This window comes from Cydia splendana, chromosome 17 (assembly GCF_910591565.1).
Source record: "Cydia splendana chromosome 17, ilCydSple1.2, whole genome shotgun sequence".
NCBI classification, from domain to species: domain Eukaryota; kingdom Metazoa; phylum Arthropoda; class Insecta; order Lepidoptera; family Tortricidae; genus Cydia; species Cydia splendana.
In genome coordinates this window covers 12,313,087-12,329,423 of record NC_085976.1, presented here as the reverse complement: position 1 = coordinate 12,329,423, position 16,337 = coordinate 12,313,087, and the positions used below count along the sequence as shown (strand labels likewise).

General features: G+C 39.6%; 1 protein-coding gene across 7 annotated transcripts in view; it reads left to right on the top strand.

Moving 5' to 3' along the window:
* LOC134798796 (endophilin-A) overlaps positions 1-16,337 on the top strand; it is an 89,982-nt gene that overhangs the window by 62,092 nt on the left and 11,553 nt on the right. For 2 of the 7 annotated variants that reach the window (XM_063771179.1, XM_063771180.1), the window contains exons 3-10: positions 2,632-2,700; positions 4,445-4,661; positions 5,484-5,617; positions 6,449-6,515; positions 6,905-6,961; positions 8,029-8,114; positions 8,865-8,968; positions 10,518-10,816. In XM_063771179.1, the coding sequence (XP_063627249.1) occupies positions 2,632-2,700; positions 4,445-4,661; positions 5,484-5,617; positions 6,449-6,515; positions 6,905-6,961; positions 8,029-8,114; positions 8,865-8,968; positions 10,518-10,816 (1,033 nt within the window). Of the gene's footprint in view, positions 1-2,631; positions 2,701-4,444; positions 4,662-5,483; positions 5,618-6,448; positions 6,516-6,904; positions 6,962-8,013; positions 8,115-8,864; positions 8,969-10,517; positions 10,817-14,000; positions 14,091-16,337 lie in introns of all 7 variants that reach the window. The other 5 variants (XM_063771184.1, XM_063771183.1, XM_063771185.1 and 2 more) reach the window with 5 other exon arrangements.

Here is a 16,337-nt window from a genome sequence, read left to right as displayed (position 1 = left end):
GGAACTAAAAACTGTCAAAGCGGCGGCTAATGACTCGCTGTATTACATTCCGGCTAGCCGTGTTGAAGAACGTATGGCGCCGAATACATTCCGGCGAATTCTCATTCAGCCGCATTCAATCCGGCTAATCGTTAAACCGCCGCATTTCAAAACGCCCCTGTTTTTGGAAACGGCTAGCCGTAATGTAATACGGCGGATTATACGATCCGACTGCGACATATTTTAGATCTATGAATTGACGTATCTTAAAGTTCGAATCGGATAGATTATACAGGGTGATTCAGGAGACGTGAGACTAACACTGCGCATTTCGTAAATTATAAGCAACTGTTTCGTATCAGTATTAGTGAGGTTAACGTTAATTTTCTAGTCGTGTTGAAAAAAAAAGTTATAAATTTATTTACGACATGCATGGCACCCTAAAATTAGATTACTAAACTACCGATATTCTGTGTCAAATTGAATGTCATCACTGTCATCACGGTCTGGTTACTTTTGAAAACTCGTATGTCACTCAAGTTTGACAGTTTATTTTCTTCGTAATGAAAATACTGTCATTACGGTTAAAGAGGGTTTATGTTTATTAATTAGGTCTTGTAGGGTGACCATGATTATGATTGTAGAGAATTAAATTTGCCCTCACCAAAAAGTTAAAAAATGGGAAAAGGTGTGGTTGTTTTACCTAAATACGACGGTGATCGATCAATTATCAGTTACTGAGTGTGCAGGATTAGTCCTGCTCACGTCTCATGATAGTGTATAGATAGTTTTGGCCATTTCGTACCTTGTCATAGCGACACTCAATAGGAAAGTCGCTAGGGATCTCATGCTATTGTCAGTGTGACAAGGTACTAAATAGTACTGAAATTAAATCCCTTGACCGTTACGTTCTCTTTAGTTTTAAAACCACATTCACCTTACTTCTTTGTAATATGTAAACATAACTTTGACGTCGACTGTACCTATTAAAATTTACGGCACCTATTAATCAGGTAATGATTCCTTGGTTAAAAGTACATATGTAGTGCATAATTGTTTTCCTTCGAATTTTCACGGAAACGTTCAAACGTGTCTTGCTTTTTCAAGCTAAGTACAAAAAGTGCTGAGGTTGACTGAAGTACGTAGCATGACAAATACGAACGTTTCCGAGAAAATACGATGGAAAACAATTACGCACTACATCTGTATCGTAGGTATGTCCTTCTCCGGATCTAAACAACTGGTTGGTATAACATCAATAGGTAGGTACACCATACATCAATAACTTAACGACGTCAACCTACAACACCATAAAATAAATCTTAACATTTCAGCAAACTTCTTTTCTGCTTCAAAAAACTAACTGATAAATTTCCAATTGACGTAGTCTGAAATAACAATATTGTTCTTCCAACTCAGTAGATCGGCTCCTAGTCTCACATGAGCGATCCTTTGTCGAGTCTCCTTGAGCACGGATCAAATTTGAACACGCGAACAAATAGACGCTTTGTTTCAATTGGCTATTCGCAGGCAGGATCCCTCATCTCAAACAGAATGGTAATGAAATACTTTGTACAGGCGCTCGTGAAGAGGCAGAGAATAAATAATAATGCTATCTAAGCCCCCTGTCCTATAAAACCCATTTTTGATAGCTAAAATTCATGAGTCATGCCGTTTTCTTTAGACATAAATTGGGAATTATTTTAGCTGGCTAACTGGCTTGAGTTTTATTACAATATGCGTTTTGCTCCGCAAACGCGTTGAGATGTTTTAGTCGATAGCATGAGTTTTCCTGATGTACCTAATTAGAATTAGCGATGAATTGGTTAATCTGTACCTCATCAGCGAAGCCGATTTTCTCTCGAATGCTCCCAGCATCCTAAAACCGAGCGTTTCCGATCATCCAAGTAGCATCCTCTTGTAAAGGTGATTTCGTTCACAATGTGTTGTTTCGCGCTTAAATTGTCACTGGATATTAGTTACTTCTTACTCTTCTTAGCACTCACCTCTAACGAATCCAATTGACCTGACACTGCTGCTATGCTGTTTCTCGGTCTTTTTATTGATCGTGCTAGAACTGTCTAGATTTTACTAATTTATTACACAGGTTGGAAATAGATGTCGCGTGTTTAATTATGTGCGTTACACGAAAATGAAAACACGTGTCGGCATAGAGGAATTTGATTGTTTCTCGGTAATTGGTGATGTATCGCGTACCTAGTTTATTAAATTAGGTCGTAAGTAATGAGTTATTTTCGTTATTAATGTATTAGTATTAATAACCTACTGCGTGTTGGATTAATCTAATATGAATTAGGTAAAACTATTAAACTATTTATACATAGATTACAGTTAACAACGTCAGATAGCATTATGTATATATTTTTGCCTCCTATAAGGCCCCTTTATATTAATAAAACTTTAGTTAAATTATGTTTTATCCCTTGCTTACAAATGACAGATGAAGACAAACGAATAATAACTAAATTCAGGCAAATGTATAGTGTGTTTATAAGTAATGCTATTAATTTAGATTATAAGATACAGTTAGATGCAACCGGCCCTGATAACATCATTGCGACCACTTAATTAACTAATGACTTCTACATTTGAAAAGCAGCTTCGTTAATTCATTGCTTTCCTTTGTTTCAGTATGTCACAGAGAAAATGGGAGGTGCCGAAGGCACGAAATTGGATTTGGACTTCGTGGAAATGGAAAGAGTGAGTTATTAAACATTCAATTTAATTTATAAGGAGTTACTTTGACATAATGCGAAAATGGTATTCATTTGGAATAAACTAGGGATGCCCCGAATAGTGAATTTGGCCGAATACCGAATATTCGGCCCCCCTCGGCCGAATACCGAATATTCGGCATGACATGCGAACATTTTCAGTCACAATTATCATGAAAACTGTTCGCCACAACAAAGCACAACGCTTGCTAAGATATATTTTTAGGGTTCCGTACCTCAAAAGGAAAAAACGGAACCCTTATAGGATCACTCGTGCGTCTGTCTCTCCGTCTGTTACAGCCTATTTTCTCGGAAACTACTAGACCAATTTATTTGAAATTTGGTACACATATGTAAATTAGTGACCCAAAGATGGACATGTAACGTAAACAAATTAATGTTAAACACGGGGGGCACTTTTTGGGGTTGGGGGGGGTAAATGAGAAAGTTAAAAAAAAAGTATATCGTGTAAACTATATCGTGTTATATATCAAATGAAAGAGCTCATCTTGACGATTTCTAATATATTTATAATAATAAAACACATCAGGTTAGAAGTAATTTAAGAAAATAGCCATAAAATTACCATTTCCCCCCCTTTATCTCCGAAACTACTGGGTCTAAAATTTTGAAAAAAATACACAAAATAGTTCTTTACCTATAGATGACAGAAATTAGAAATGTGCAGTCAAGCGTGAGTCGGACTTAATGTACGGAACCCTTGAAACGCGAGTCCGACTCGCACTTGGCCGGTTTTTTTGTTGAACAGAATTAATGAATGTAGTTAGAGTCAAGCAAATCAGACCCATGATAAAAATAAAATGTTTTGGAATCAACAAATGCTCAAAAACCTGCCTCCGTATTAACACTATTAACTACTTTCCAAGAATACATTTTAAATATTAAATATAACTAGTTTTTGGTAATTTTTTTGTGTAATTTTTCCTTTTAGGTAGGTGCAAAAGATATTCAGTATTCGGCCGAATAGTAAGCAATATTCGGCCGAATACCGAATATTCGCCAAAGTGGCCGAATAGGCCGAATACCGAATAGTTGCCGAATATTCGTGGCATCTCTAGAATAAACTCTATCGTTGTTTGATGGAATCAAATGTGTACCTATTTACTTGCCGCGGTTCTATTACAATTCATTTATGGGGGCCTAGTCAAGATGACAATCGGTTGCAGAGAAGGAAACGTAAATAATGTACGGAAATAATTAGCGTTTCGTTTTCTTCAAACGATTGCGATCTTGGCAGAGCCTCATAGAGTAGGATTTGTATTTTATACAGCGATGATGATTATGATGATAGATGGTATTAGCAAATATGTATGTATAAACTTGGGACCCGTCTGTCGGGTAGAACCGAAGCGCTGACGCTTTGTAGTCTCGTCTCGCATCAAAACAATACGGCAACGCGGCGAATATCCTCCTAGGGGGGTTTGTTTACAAAACACCTTCAAAAACTCCTTTCCGTGTAGAAGCCTCGAGGTATACCTGCTTCCGGTGTCGGCTCGTCTATTGTTCTTACGTTTTGAGGCAAAGTGTTCTAATAAAAGCATAAATACCGCAGCGCGGTGTTTGTTTGAGAATAGGTACTTTTTACTCGACTAAGACTGACGAACATGCAAGGCTAATGATTATCGAGTGTATGAGTAAATGGCACCACGGATTTTAGCGTATAAGGTGCCGTAAGGTTCGTCTCAAATTTCGATTACAATATGTTTCAGAAAACAGACGTAACATGCGAGCTAGTGGAAGAGCTACAAATCAAAACAAAAGAGTTCCTCCAGCCAAATCCGACAGCGCGAGCGAAGATGGCCGCCGTGAAGGGGATCAGCAAACTGAGCGGGCAGGCGAAGAGCAATACCTACCCTCAGCCAGAGGGCGTGCTGGGCGACTGTATGCTGCACTACGGGAAGAAACTTGGAGAGGACACTGTGTTCTGTAAGTAGATATCTCTTCAAATATGACCTCGCCGTTTCGCCAATCAGACCGGCTCGTGACTTGCGTTCTCACGCGCGACTCCATACATCTAGCGCAGCGGTCGGTAACCTTTTAGCAGCCAAGGGCCACATAGTAGTTAAGGAAGTTGACGCGGGCCGCACTTTTGTTAATAAGTGTGAGTTTATCAGACATTGTTGTTTGACAATATTACATACAAAATAGCCAGGGGGGTTCGCGGGCCGCTTGTTGCCGACCGCTGATCTAGCGCGACTTCAAGTATATAGAGTTGCGTGTGCGAGAACGCTGAGAACTCAAGTCATATGGTGGATATATCCGATATACTCGTATCAGATGAGAGAAACAGGCGTATTCTGATTTGTCAGTGTCAAAGGTGACGTTTTGTAGTTGAAGAAATGTCACTTTTGACACTGACAGATCAGATTCATGTCTAATCCAGATCCGATTCATAACCTGTTACTAAAATCAGAATACATACGCCTGTAAGTGAAGAAACATTTTATTCAGAGGGCGTGCTGAGCGATTGTATACTGCACTACTTGAAACTTGAAGAAGGGTTTCGTAAATCACGCAACTCTGGAATACAAATTCTGGCTCCACGAACCGAATTCTATACTAGAGTAGGGCTAGCGGTATCTAATTTCACGAGCTTTTGTTCTAAGGCTCAGATCCGCTACAAAGTGCTACGCCGTAGCCGGAGTATCCTCGTATGTAGCGGTCTGCTATGATTTAGATATTGATATGATACGATCGCTCGCGAAATGCTAGCAGCGCCATTTGATTAAATTGTGATTATTGTTCCAGCCCAATGTCTCATCGAAATGGGTGAGGCCATGAAAAATATGGCGGACGTGAAGTATTCCCTCGACGACAACATCAAACAAAGCTTCCTCGAACCACTGCATCACCTGCAAACCAAAGACCTCAAAGAAGTTATGGTACGTTACGTTCCCTATTCGCTTCCATGTCTTTATACATTAAAGGTCAGTTTACACTAGACTAAGCACGGTTCCAGCTCGTGGCGTGTGCTCAAGCCGTTTGTAATCTAAGGAATAATTTTAGTTCTCTCATGCTTGCGTTACGTGCCTCTACCAGAACTACTAAACCAGTAACTGTCGTAGTAGATTCGCGAGCGTTAAGAGCGCTCTCACGTTTCGGCGTTGAGCGAGTTTAGGTATTTTCACCACACCAGCTCGGAAAGGCTTACTTTGCACTTCAAAAACTGATAGCAAAGTTGCATTTTATTCACAAGTGAGGCAAAGTAATCATATGCAAATTTTGAGTTGTTTTCTTATGTTTGCTGGTAGAATTGACTTTTAAATGATGATTTTGGATGATAAATATTTAATAACATTCAGTTGGATTAGATTTTGTTTGATATTTTACATTTAATATTTGCTTCGGGTTGGTGTGGTGAAAAAATTTGTGTTTCAGTCGGGGGGGCAAATTTTGTTTAACCCTCGTGCTTTGAAACCCTCGCAACGCTCAAGATTCCATTTTTCGAACCACTCGCTACGCTACTTGCTACTTGGAATCTTTCGCTTGCTCGGGTATCAATATTAGCACGAGCGGTTAAACAACAACTTTGCCCCCTTGTAAAACAAATAACTTTTTACGCGCTGTGCGAGCTCAGTAACTCTCAGCTCAGCTCCGATCTTTTCTACCACATTTGAGTAATATTTATTTAATAATATTTATTTATTATGAGTAATATTTTTTTAGACGCTTCTCTATGCCGGTCACAAAATTCAACATGAAATGTTTTACAGCACCACCGAAAGAAACTACAGGGCCGTAGATTGGACTTCGACTGCAAACGACGTCGCCAAGCAAAAGGTGATTATGATTTACTTCATCTTCTTACAGTATAAAACCCGGTTTGACTCACGTTCGTACTCACTAAAAGTTCTGAAGACATTCTTAAATCTCAGCCTTATGAGATGGTATCTCATAGCCATGCGACATAAATTAAAAAAACGTAGGCAAATGAAAGAACTTCCTTATCTTAATTAAAAACCCTTTAAGCAATATGCATTCATTCCACGTCGCATTACCTAATCTGTGGCCTGTGTTATAGCTACTAACTTGAGTCAAGCCGTTTTTTTTATTAAAAAGTTAGCATTTCAACACGGTTTAAATTTAATTACTCATCTTCTATATATTTTTGTTCAGTCAACCTTTAAGTTTGTCTCTGTTTGTTTATATGAATGATTGGCCAGGCCAAGGCCATGGTAAGGTGAGCCCTTACATGAGCCCCAGTCACGGCAATACTCCAAGACAGGGTATGTGAAATAAACTCAAATAATCGTAATTCAAGGCTAGAAGTTGTCCCTAATCATGTTTTGATTTGATTTAAGGCTAATAGTGTCTTTTGCTAGATCGATGAGGAACATATCGTTGCTATTAAAACTCATTTGATAATGAGAAATTAGCAGTGGTATTAATAAAGATGATTGACAAATTGTCATACAATGCTACTCTTAAACATTTCATTGATTTACATTTGTATGGTGCTAAGACCTCAATATACCTATACTGTAAAACGTAATTCAAGACCAAAAAAAGTAAGAAAATGTTGCCACTTTTTAATAGCGCGTCTTGTATTTATGTAAAAATAAGAAAATAAAAGTACTTTTTTTAAATCGTAGGAGTAAAATTACTAATAAATAAATTATCTCAGCGTGATTATTTATCAAAAGAAATTTACTATTTTACAAACAAATTATTGCAGTGGCAACATTGTCTTACTTTTTTTGGTCTTGAATTACGTTTTGCAGTTTAGTCCTTATGATAAAATATTTTGATGAAATATATGTCGTTGGACTGATTCAATTATTTAGTTATTTACCTCGCCTCTTATTAGATATTCCTTGAAACGTTACTTGAAACTCTCATTCTAGCAAGGGACGTTTTCAATTTTTATTTTATAAGCTCAACTCACACAACAGAGGACGCTTAGGTTTGTGATTTCAGTCGTGACGACACTTTGAAATTGATCTCATTCTGATATTACTCGCAGCAGATCTTCACCAATTTATGCACTGCGAGTGCTGTCAAAACAAGATCGATTTGTAAACTTTGAATGCCACTCCTGTGACAATTTATTAAATTGTATCCAATCTGGTGTCCTCTGTATTGAATAATTGGCAGTTTTGTTAACCCCCATTACTTTAATATTTGCTCGTTTTTTTTTCATGTTCCGCTCCTGCCCTGCGCATACGTCGGACCTAATCCATATAACCCGCTTGCGTTTATTTTCGCCGTTTGGTCTGTATTATTTCACGTTTTTTTTTTTTTTTTGCTGTTTGATTTTGATTAAGCGCTGACACGCCAGGTTCTCAAATTCCAGATGATGAGATACGGCAGGCGGAAGATAAGTTCGCCGAGTCTCTGACGCTCGCGCAGATTGGCATGTTCAACCTTCTTGACAATGACGTAAGTTAATTTTCATAATTTATATTATAGTAAGGAAAACAATCTCCATGTATCAAAGAGTGTCTGTCAAAAAACCTTAAATAGGTGGCGCCACAATACCTAGAATATTTGATAAAAAAATTTAAATCATTGACAGCGCACTTCACTCCGTCAATAACGCCTACGTTCTTAGCTACTCTAGCGCTACTCTGGATTTCGAATTATTATTTACCTAAAGCTGACTGCTGGACACTTTTACAACTGTTCTACCATAAGAAATTTCACTCCTTTTACTCTATACTCCATGATTTATAGTTAAGTGCTATTTTCGGTATTTTAACGTTTGTTAACTAAATCACTTTGAAAATTGCTCGCCATGTTTCGCTCCATAAGGAGGAGGAGGTTAGGTACCTACGTGAGTGACGGAAGTTTTGTCATTAAATTCACATTGATTCCCAGTAAATATGCTCCAAAACTTACAGTTATGTTATTGTAAACAACATCACAATGACACAGAGTAATAGTATTATCATACAGAACGGCCACGCACCGCCCCGCCCCGACTCGCGTTACCTCGCCCCGCGACTGGCCGCGACATGAATCTGGCGGACTTCTGGCGTCCTCTCAGTAAAGCGACTTACCCATACACACACAATGAAGAGTGTACAGACGTGCCGCGCACACTTATAAGCGCAAACGATTTTTGATGTATGGCGTGACCGCCCTGTGACAATGATTCACAATAATAATGTTCCACACTTGTGCTTCTAGGTGGAGCAAGTCGCGCAGCTCACATTCTTCGCGGAAGGGCTACTGGAGTACCACCAGCAATGTACGGAGATCCTGCAAGGGCTCGTATCGACGCTTATGGAGAAGTTAGTATCTTGTAAAATATTGGACTATGGTTGCGTGGCAGCGGTAGCTACCTAGTTTTTGGAAGATTCTGCGAAAAAACGTCTATAACGACATTCTGAGAAAAAAACGTTGACGTCTGTGTTGTCCATACTCGTGCAGCACCGTTACATCAACTGTCAAATTCGGTGCAAGTTTTTTTTCTATGATTTTCAACTTTACTATAGGTACAACCAATAACTTTGTAGCTGAAACATGCCGACCGCGTTTTATAGGGAAACTAAACATCCTTTGTTAGTTTGAGCCTTTATGTCGCTTGGAATATGTCGTTACGTTCCACGGCGTTTCCTAAATCCCGCCTGAATAGAGGATGTTTATGTAAATAGCTTCGTCAGACATTGGAAAGCCTCTGAGAATATAGCAGTTTCCTCCACATTTAGTTCCTAAGAAACTATCGGCAAACTGTTTATTTTCTTGTTTCATATTTTTCCCGAGAGTTGCGCAGTTTTCGCGATATTTTAAGAACTCGTAACATCGAAAATCTTAATATTTATGGTCTTAATTAAATTTGTAAATTCACTCTTATTAAACTTTAACATTACTCGTATATTTCAAGTAGCACTATTGGGAGTTCAAATGACGTAAGGCTACTCCAGTTACTGTATGCTCTAAAACGGAAACGGATATTGTCATAAATCTAAACTATCAATTTTACCTTCACTATGTACAGTCATCAGCAATAGTATGTTACACAACTAGGGCCGCAAAAATATGTGACACGTTCTTATTTGGAGCGCAATAAGAGCGCGTCATATATTTTTGCGGCCCTAGTTGTGTAACATACTATTGCTGATGACTGTACAAGTACATACATATGAAATTTACTTCATAATGGCGGACCGTAGGCATTGTTTCTGAGAAAGAAAATTTGCATGACAATTTTCATTAAATAAATTGAATTATAAAAACAACATTCTGTTTGTTTAATATTCGGTCAGTCAATAAAAGAATATCAATGTACCTAATCTAATTTGTTATCACTGTTATCAGAAGGTCAACGACAAAACAGAGACATTGTTGGCCGCCGAAACTCATTAGCATCCGAAGAGGTCGTAGGCGTAAGCTTTGTGTGATGTTAAGTAAATTGGTCGTCAGCCTCTTAACGGGCTTGTTGTACTATGTAATGTAAAACCATGCCGTGGAGTGGGTGCGATATGAAGGATCATATCAGGAGATAATTTTAATAAAAAAAAAACAACGGGTTGCACTCCGGGAGTGCCGGCAGAAGTGAAAACTCAATGACATTGTAACAGTTTTTCGATCAGGTCACGTGTCCGTCTTACGAAGCGTCTTACGTCTTACGCTGTCGCCAGTTTAACATTTTTTCCCCATCACAAAAAGTGCACAGCGCCGCTAAAGAAGTTTTCACTTCAATAATTACTGGGATATCGTCATAAGGGGCTATATTTCGCTGATGCAATGACTTAGATTCTTTTTTTCGATATCTTATGTAACTTGATAGGGGCACCTGGCAATCGTTCTAAGTAAACCAATGCATGCTTTCTTCCACAGGAAAGAGGAGGCCGTGAACCGTCCCAAGTTGGAGTTCGTGCCCAAGACCCTCGCCGACCTCCACATCGAGGGTATCCACGACCTGAACAATGGTAGGCGGTACGGTTCCACCCAAAGCCTGTCCCGGCCCCGCCAGCACATCCCCCCCTCTTCCTCCGTCGGCGACCTCAGCACCAGCGACCCCTTCAAAGCCTGGGAGATGCCCACCCCACCCAAACCCCGCCCTAACCCCACGGCGTATCAGTTCAAACCCCACCCGGCGCCAAGAAATCAGTTTAACGGCAGAGACCCATGGAAAGGTGACTTAGGTTTTTATTTGTTTATTTATGTTTTGGTTGTGGATTGCTTTTGGTGGTGGGGGTATATGTGGGGTTTGAAGGTGAAGGTTACATACTTCGCAAAGTAGATAGTGCAAGATGAATCAACTTTGTTGTCTAATTTGAACAGTGTTATTATGTTACCACGGAATTTATCACTCCAACCTGATGTAAATAACTATATAACGCTAAATTTTTTAAATATTATATGTGTGGTTACGGGCCTAACATGTAGTCTTTTTGGGTGATACACGTTATTGAGGAACGAACTATTGTACAGACGTTAGCGCAACGGACGTAAGCTGTATCTGTAGATAATCAGTTCTTTGTGTACTGGGCTTGGAATTGGTCTCATATATCAACTGATTGATATTTAAAGTACTACTATTAAATCTTCAAACCTTAAAGGCAGCTGTCATAGCAAAAAAGTTGATTAACCTTGCCAACATGTTGGGTGAAAAGTATTGCTATCCACAGTCAAACGTCACGTTTGTCTCGGAGTCGGCACTCGCACGCTTACCGCGGACTGTAGCACTCAGAACTCTCAGAAACAAACTCTTCATCAGATAATAGTACAGAAACGCTGAAGGATGCAAAACATAATGAATAACTAATGCTCGCCACATATAGTTTGTCAAAGGACTGTCTCATTTCAATCATAGACAGAGAGAATCATACTATCTTTGTCTTACACTAATACTAGCACCCAAAATAAAAGGATGAGTATAGTTTTCCTGGTTCTTACTGACTGACAAATTGGTTTGACCAACTATATCTGTATCTGTACCAATGACTACTTTAGTGGTTAGGTTTTACCACAACAGAAGCATCTTTGTGTTTCACCTATGAATCCGTTAGGTACTCGTTATAATAATTTGTTAATTTTGCCTACATTATATCTTACAACTTTATTGACTGATAGACATTCAGTTTTTTACGGCTGGCGTTTTTGGTGGGATTTAGAATCTCTTTTTGCTTCTCACTGAAGAATAATTATGAATGAAACGTAGTTTTGTCGAATGCACTGTATTATTTTGTGGTATTAAAAAAAATGTATATTTTTTCATATAAGTACGAGTATACCTATTTATTCTGCTTGTGTAAATATGTTAGCTAAATCGACTAGTTCTATATATGTGACTTATCTGAGAGAGTTAATCATGTTCTGCATCGAGTGGTCCTTCTGTTCTATTAATTTGTACCTCTCTGTGTTAACATCTTAATATTTGTATACATACACATCAAAACATAACTAACACTCGTGACTAATTTATCCAGGGTCTTTTAAGGGGGTATTTGTAGGGAAAAGATTTCGTAGGTTTTTGGCACTTTCTAATAAAATCATTTGTTTTATCATTATAAAAGAATTCACTTGAGCATTTTGTATACTAAGTAATTAGTACGGTTTACGGTGAATCTGTACAGAAAATCAGTTTTTTTTCGCAGGTTGCCGAGAGTCCATTCCCTTTCCTACCTATACCTATCCCAATATCAACTATCTATAATGTTTACTTTATTATTAATGTCATAACATATAAAGCCATATGCAACGAATGGAACAATATAAAAAAAAAACAAACAATATTCTCATTAAAACGATAACAATTTAAAAATATTCTTGCATATAGCTTGTATTTTTCTATGAATGAATGTTATATGTCCCTTTATCACTGATACTGTCCTATGATTTTTCTCTGAATTGATACTCGTAATATTGTGATTTCCTAAAACTAATTTTCGATGGACGAGTAGCGAGTACTTGATGTGTCTTATCTTCTCTATCCTCCTAAGGCCCAGCCATATTTAAAATCCAAAATTTGCCACTGAAATTTGGACCTATAGTATAGGAAATAGAGTTGATTTTGCGTTGTTGCAAAATGGATAGAAGCAAAGCAAAAGCGACTCTGTTCCAATTGAATAGGATTTAAATTTCATTGAACTGAAGAGGTACTATAGCTACCTTGGGCCTTAGGAGGCTATGTGTGTTCTATGTTCTGTCACACCGACGAACAAATTGACATGCACGATGCAGAAGTCCTACGACATCGTACTAAAGGCAACACTCTTAACTGACCATTTTTAGGCCTTATATCTTTGTAATAAGGTTTACGAATTATCAATTAACTGTGTGGCCGATAGTACAGTTACCAGCAATAATATGTTACACAACGAAGGCCGCTAAAATATCTGACACGATCTTATTTGTAGCGCAATAAGAGCGCGTCACGTATTTTTGCGGCCTTCGTTGTGTAACATATTATTGAAGGTGACTGTGCTACACAACATCCCAGTAACCTCAAAGTCAAACACGAATTTACTTAAATTAATTCGTTAGCATGAAGATGTCCACTACCCCGGTGTAGATGTCCATTATTGTTTTTATTATAAACCGGGTTACATTTTTAGATACTTGAAACACATCTTTAAGTTTACCGATGGTTTACCGTCATATACCTTAAGAACTGTCGAGATCAAAATTAATGTGCGTTCATTAATCGGTACTAATGATAACGGCTATTTAAAACTGCAAACTCAAATAGGTGGACAGCGGCGCGGCATTTGTAATATTCCCATGTGTATGAAAGAGATCTCTTATTTTTACAAGTTCGAACAGTTAAATTTAACACTAATAGTAGGTAGTACACTAGGTACCATTGCGTGGGCCCGTCCGTTCACATATCAATGCCTATCTCACTCCCACTACTTATAAGGCCCATACCTGACTGGGCGGTATGAAATCGGTGTGATATCTATCAGTATTGCTGTAGCCCATTTATGAAAGCTAGCAACTTGTAATACAAAGGTGACGCCTGTTTCACCACGCTGGCAATTATCGCAAGACAATGACAATTCACCGTAAATTGCTGGTCATGTACAGGAAAATGTAATTAAAGGGTAGGTATCATTTTTAAGTCTGAGAAATAGGCGCCTAAAATTTCTTTTTTAATACCCATTTTATTAGTAGAGTCTTGCTTGTTTACAAGTAACAAGCTTTCGTAAAACGGGGCCCCTGATTGGCAATGATGCGAGGGTGCTTTCGCTTCCGCGGTAATTGCTGGAAGGTATACTGCATTGCACTGATTCCACACTGACCAGTCAGAAATAGCGTCAATTATGTTGAGATAAATGTTACTGAGTATGGACTTTGTCTGATTGCGTCGGGGAGAAGACGGCTCGCGCGCGGGCTCGCCGGATCACAAGCCGCCGTCGAACCTCGAGCTGTTCCCTGGCGGCAACAACTCGCGCTCCAACAACGGTAAAACACACCGCCACCACACACTACTGATCTGATAATGCGTGAATTCAAACAAGACTCTGGCGTAGGAGCAGCAGCTTAGACGCAAGGGGCCCAGCGGGAAATCAAGGCCTTTCATACATTTGGTCGAGCGCAATGTATGGAATGGCCTTAATTTGTTGCTTGCCGCGCCGCACGCTGCTTGCGTCCAGTCCGCAGCCTTAGAGTAGCTTGTTCTTTAAGTCTCTTGTGACGGCTATAACAGACTTAGGCGGTCTGCATGCCAACGGGAAGCAGAGTGGTGTTCATAAATTGAACTCGATCAAATGTAGGAACGCCTTTACGTTGCCCGCTGGTGGTTTAGATTAGATTAGACAGTGGACGGACAGACACCGAGGTGTCGTAAGTGTCCTGGTGCAGTTAATTTAATGTCAGAGATTCTATCTTTAGTATAAAATAAGTTTATAATATAAAAATTTTACCTTCCAATAAAATTGTTATTATGTTTCCTTCTACGTCAGAGGTCTTCATTGAGAGAGTAACGCCTCCGGTGTCCGATAGATGCCGCTAGCGTCTATGTAGTCGCTCCGCCCCACGCCGTGACGTAGTTCCGCTTCCCCTTCCTGCGAACTGTTGCTCGCTTTCCGCGACTCGCCGCCATGACACATTGTTGAGGAGAAGTACCGTCGGCATAAAAGTAGCCTAGTAGCCTGCCAGGAAGGCATTACTCAGACCTCTGACGTAGAAGGAAACATAATAACAATTTTATTGGAAGGTAAAATTTTTATATTATGTGTTCCGTATTCTACGTCAGAGGTCTTCATTGAGACCTGTTTATTATCTCCTGGTGGCGAGTCAGCGGACGCGCAAGCGTTAGGGCTACACCTACTGTCATGGAATTCAGAGAAAGAATAAATATATACGCCTTATTGCAACCCATGAAATCACAGTGACTCGTTATAATGATACATTACAGGAAAATGAGAATTTAAATTGTAATCCCAGGTTCCAATCTGACGTTAAACTGGTTTGAGAGGTTTCTCATTCGAAATCGCATCCGATCCGCAGAATCTCGGCGATAGAATCGTCTAAAGAAAAAGTCATGTTTCCAATTAACTTAAGCTAATTGGATAGTTTTCCAGCCAATTTAGTGATTAAGTACATCGTGGATCGAAAGCAATCGTAGGCGAGGCCGGCTTGGATGAGACTGTGGCTGGAAGAAATAGGCGCAGTGTCCCCTAACATTTTGTGTAATTCTCACAAATTGACGTACCCAGACTACCTACTTACTGGGTCTATACTTTATTCCGGAGCTTCTAAGAGTCCAGTCGGTAAGACACGTTATCTGGTTTAGAGCCGAATTTCGGACACAAAATAATAGCGCGAAAGTTATCTATGCAATTGCCCGGGCTACAAAGTAGTAGAGTAAGGTCATTGACCCTGCGGCCTGATGCTAACAGTAAAAGTGCGGCAGCTCTTCTATATAGGTACGTTGTAGGGCTATTCAAGTTAGGGCAAATAATTTTTATTAGATTTCTCGCGTCCCAAGTTGGTGGTTTGGGAGGCGCTGGTCTCGCTATTAATAGCCTTGGAAGAAGGCATAGTGTCCGATAGGCTTATGAACAAGTGTCGTTCTGAAAGCTAACATGGACAATAGAAATAGATGTCTGAGATAGCTCGTTACTTCACTGGATATTAGAGGTACCTGGCAATCAATCTTAATTTTGATGCACCATGAAGACCATTTCTACACTGTGGGCGTACAGGCGGCCTAGACAAGGGGACGATCTAAGGAGTGCTCCCGGTACTGGTTTTCTATATAAACACAGTACCGGAACCGAGAATACCCGGTTCTCGCCATACAAACTCAGTACCGGGAGTATCCCCCGGACGATCACTTGAGTTTCTTTCTGTCTCGTTATCACTCTTCCATATTAGTGAGACACTGACAGTTGCGTCTCGTTTGCTACGTAGCGTTAGCCCTTGGCATGTTGCATGCATGCGCCAGTCACGCCAGTAGGTACATCAAGCGGACGTCACTCCTGATCCCGCCAGCCCGGTGTTGGAGCGTCCTATCTGACAGGAGCTACGCCTCGATTCTTAAGGTCGTTGACTCGTTAGGAAGGGCGGTCTGACGTTGTGTTCACTAGGACCGCCAGTAAATTGCAAGCTTACCACAGCTGCGTGAAGGCTCTCCTAATCACGCCGTCACAGTAAACAGACTAGACTGGGAGGTGGAGACATCCATGCCAAGTCGTATCACCGGCA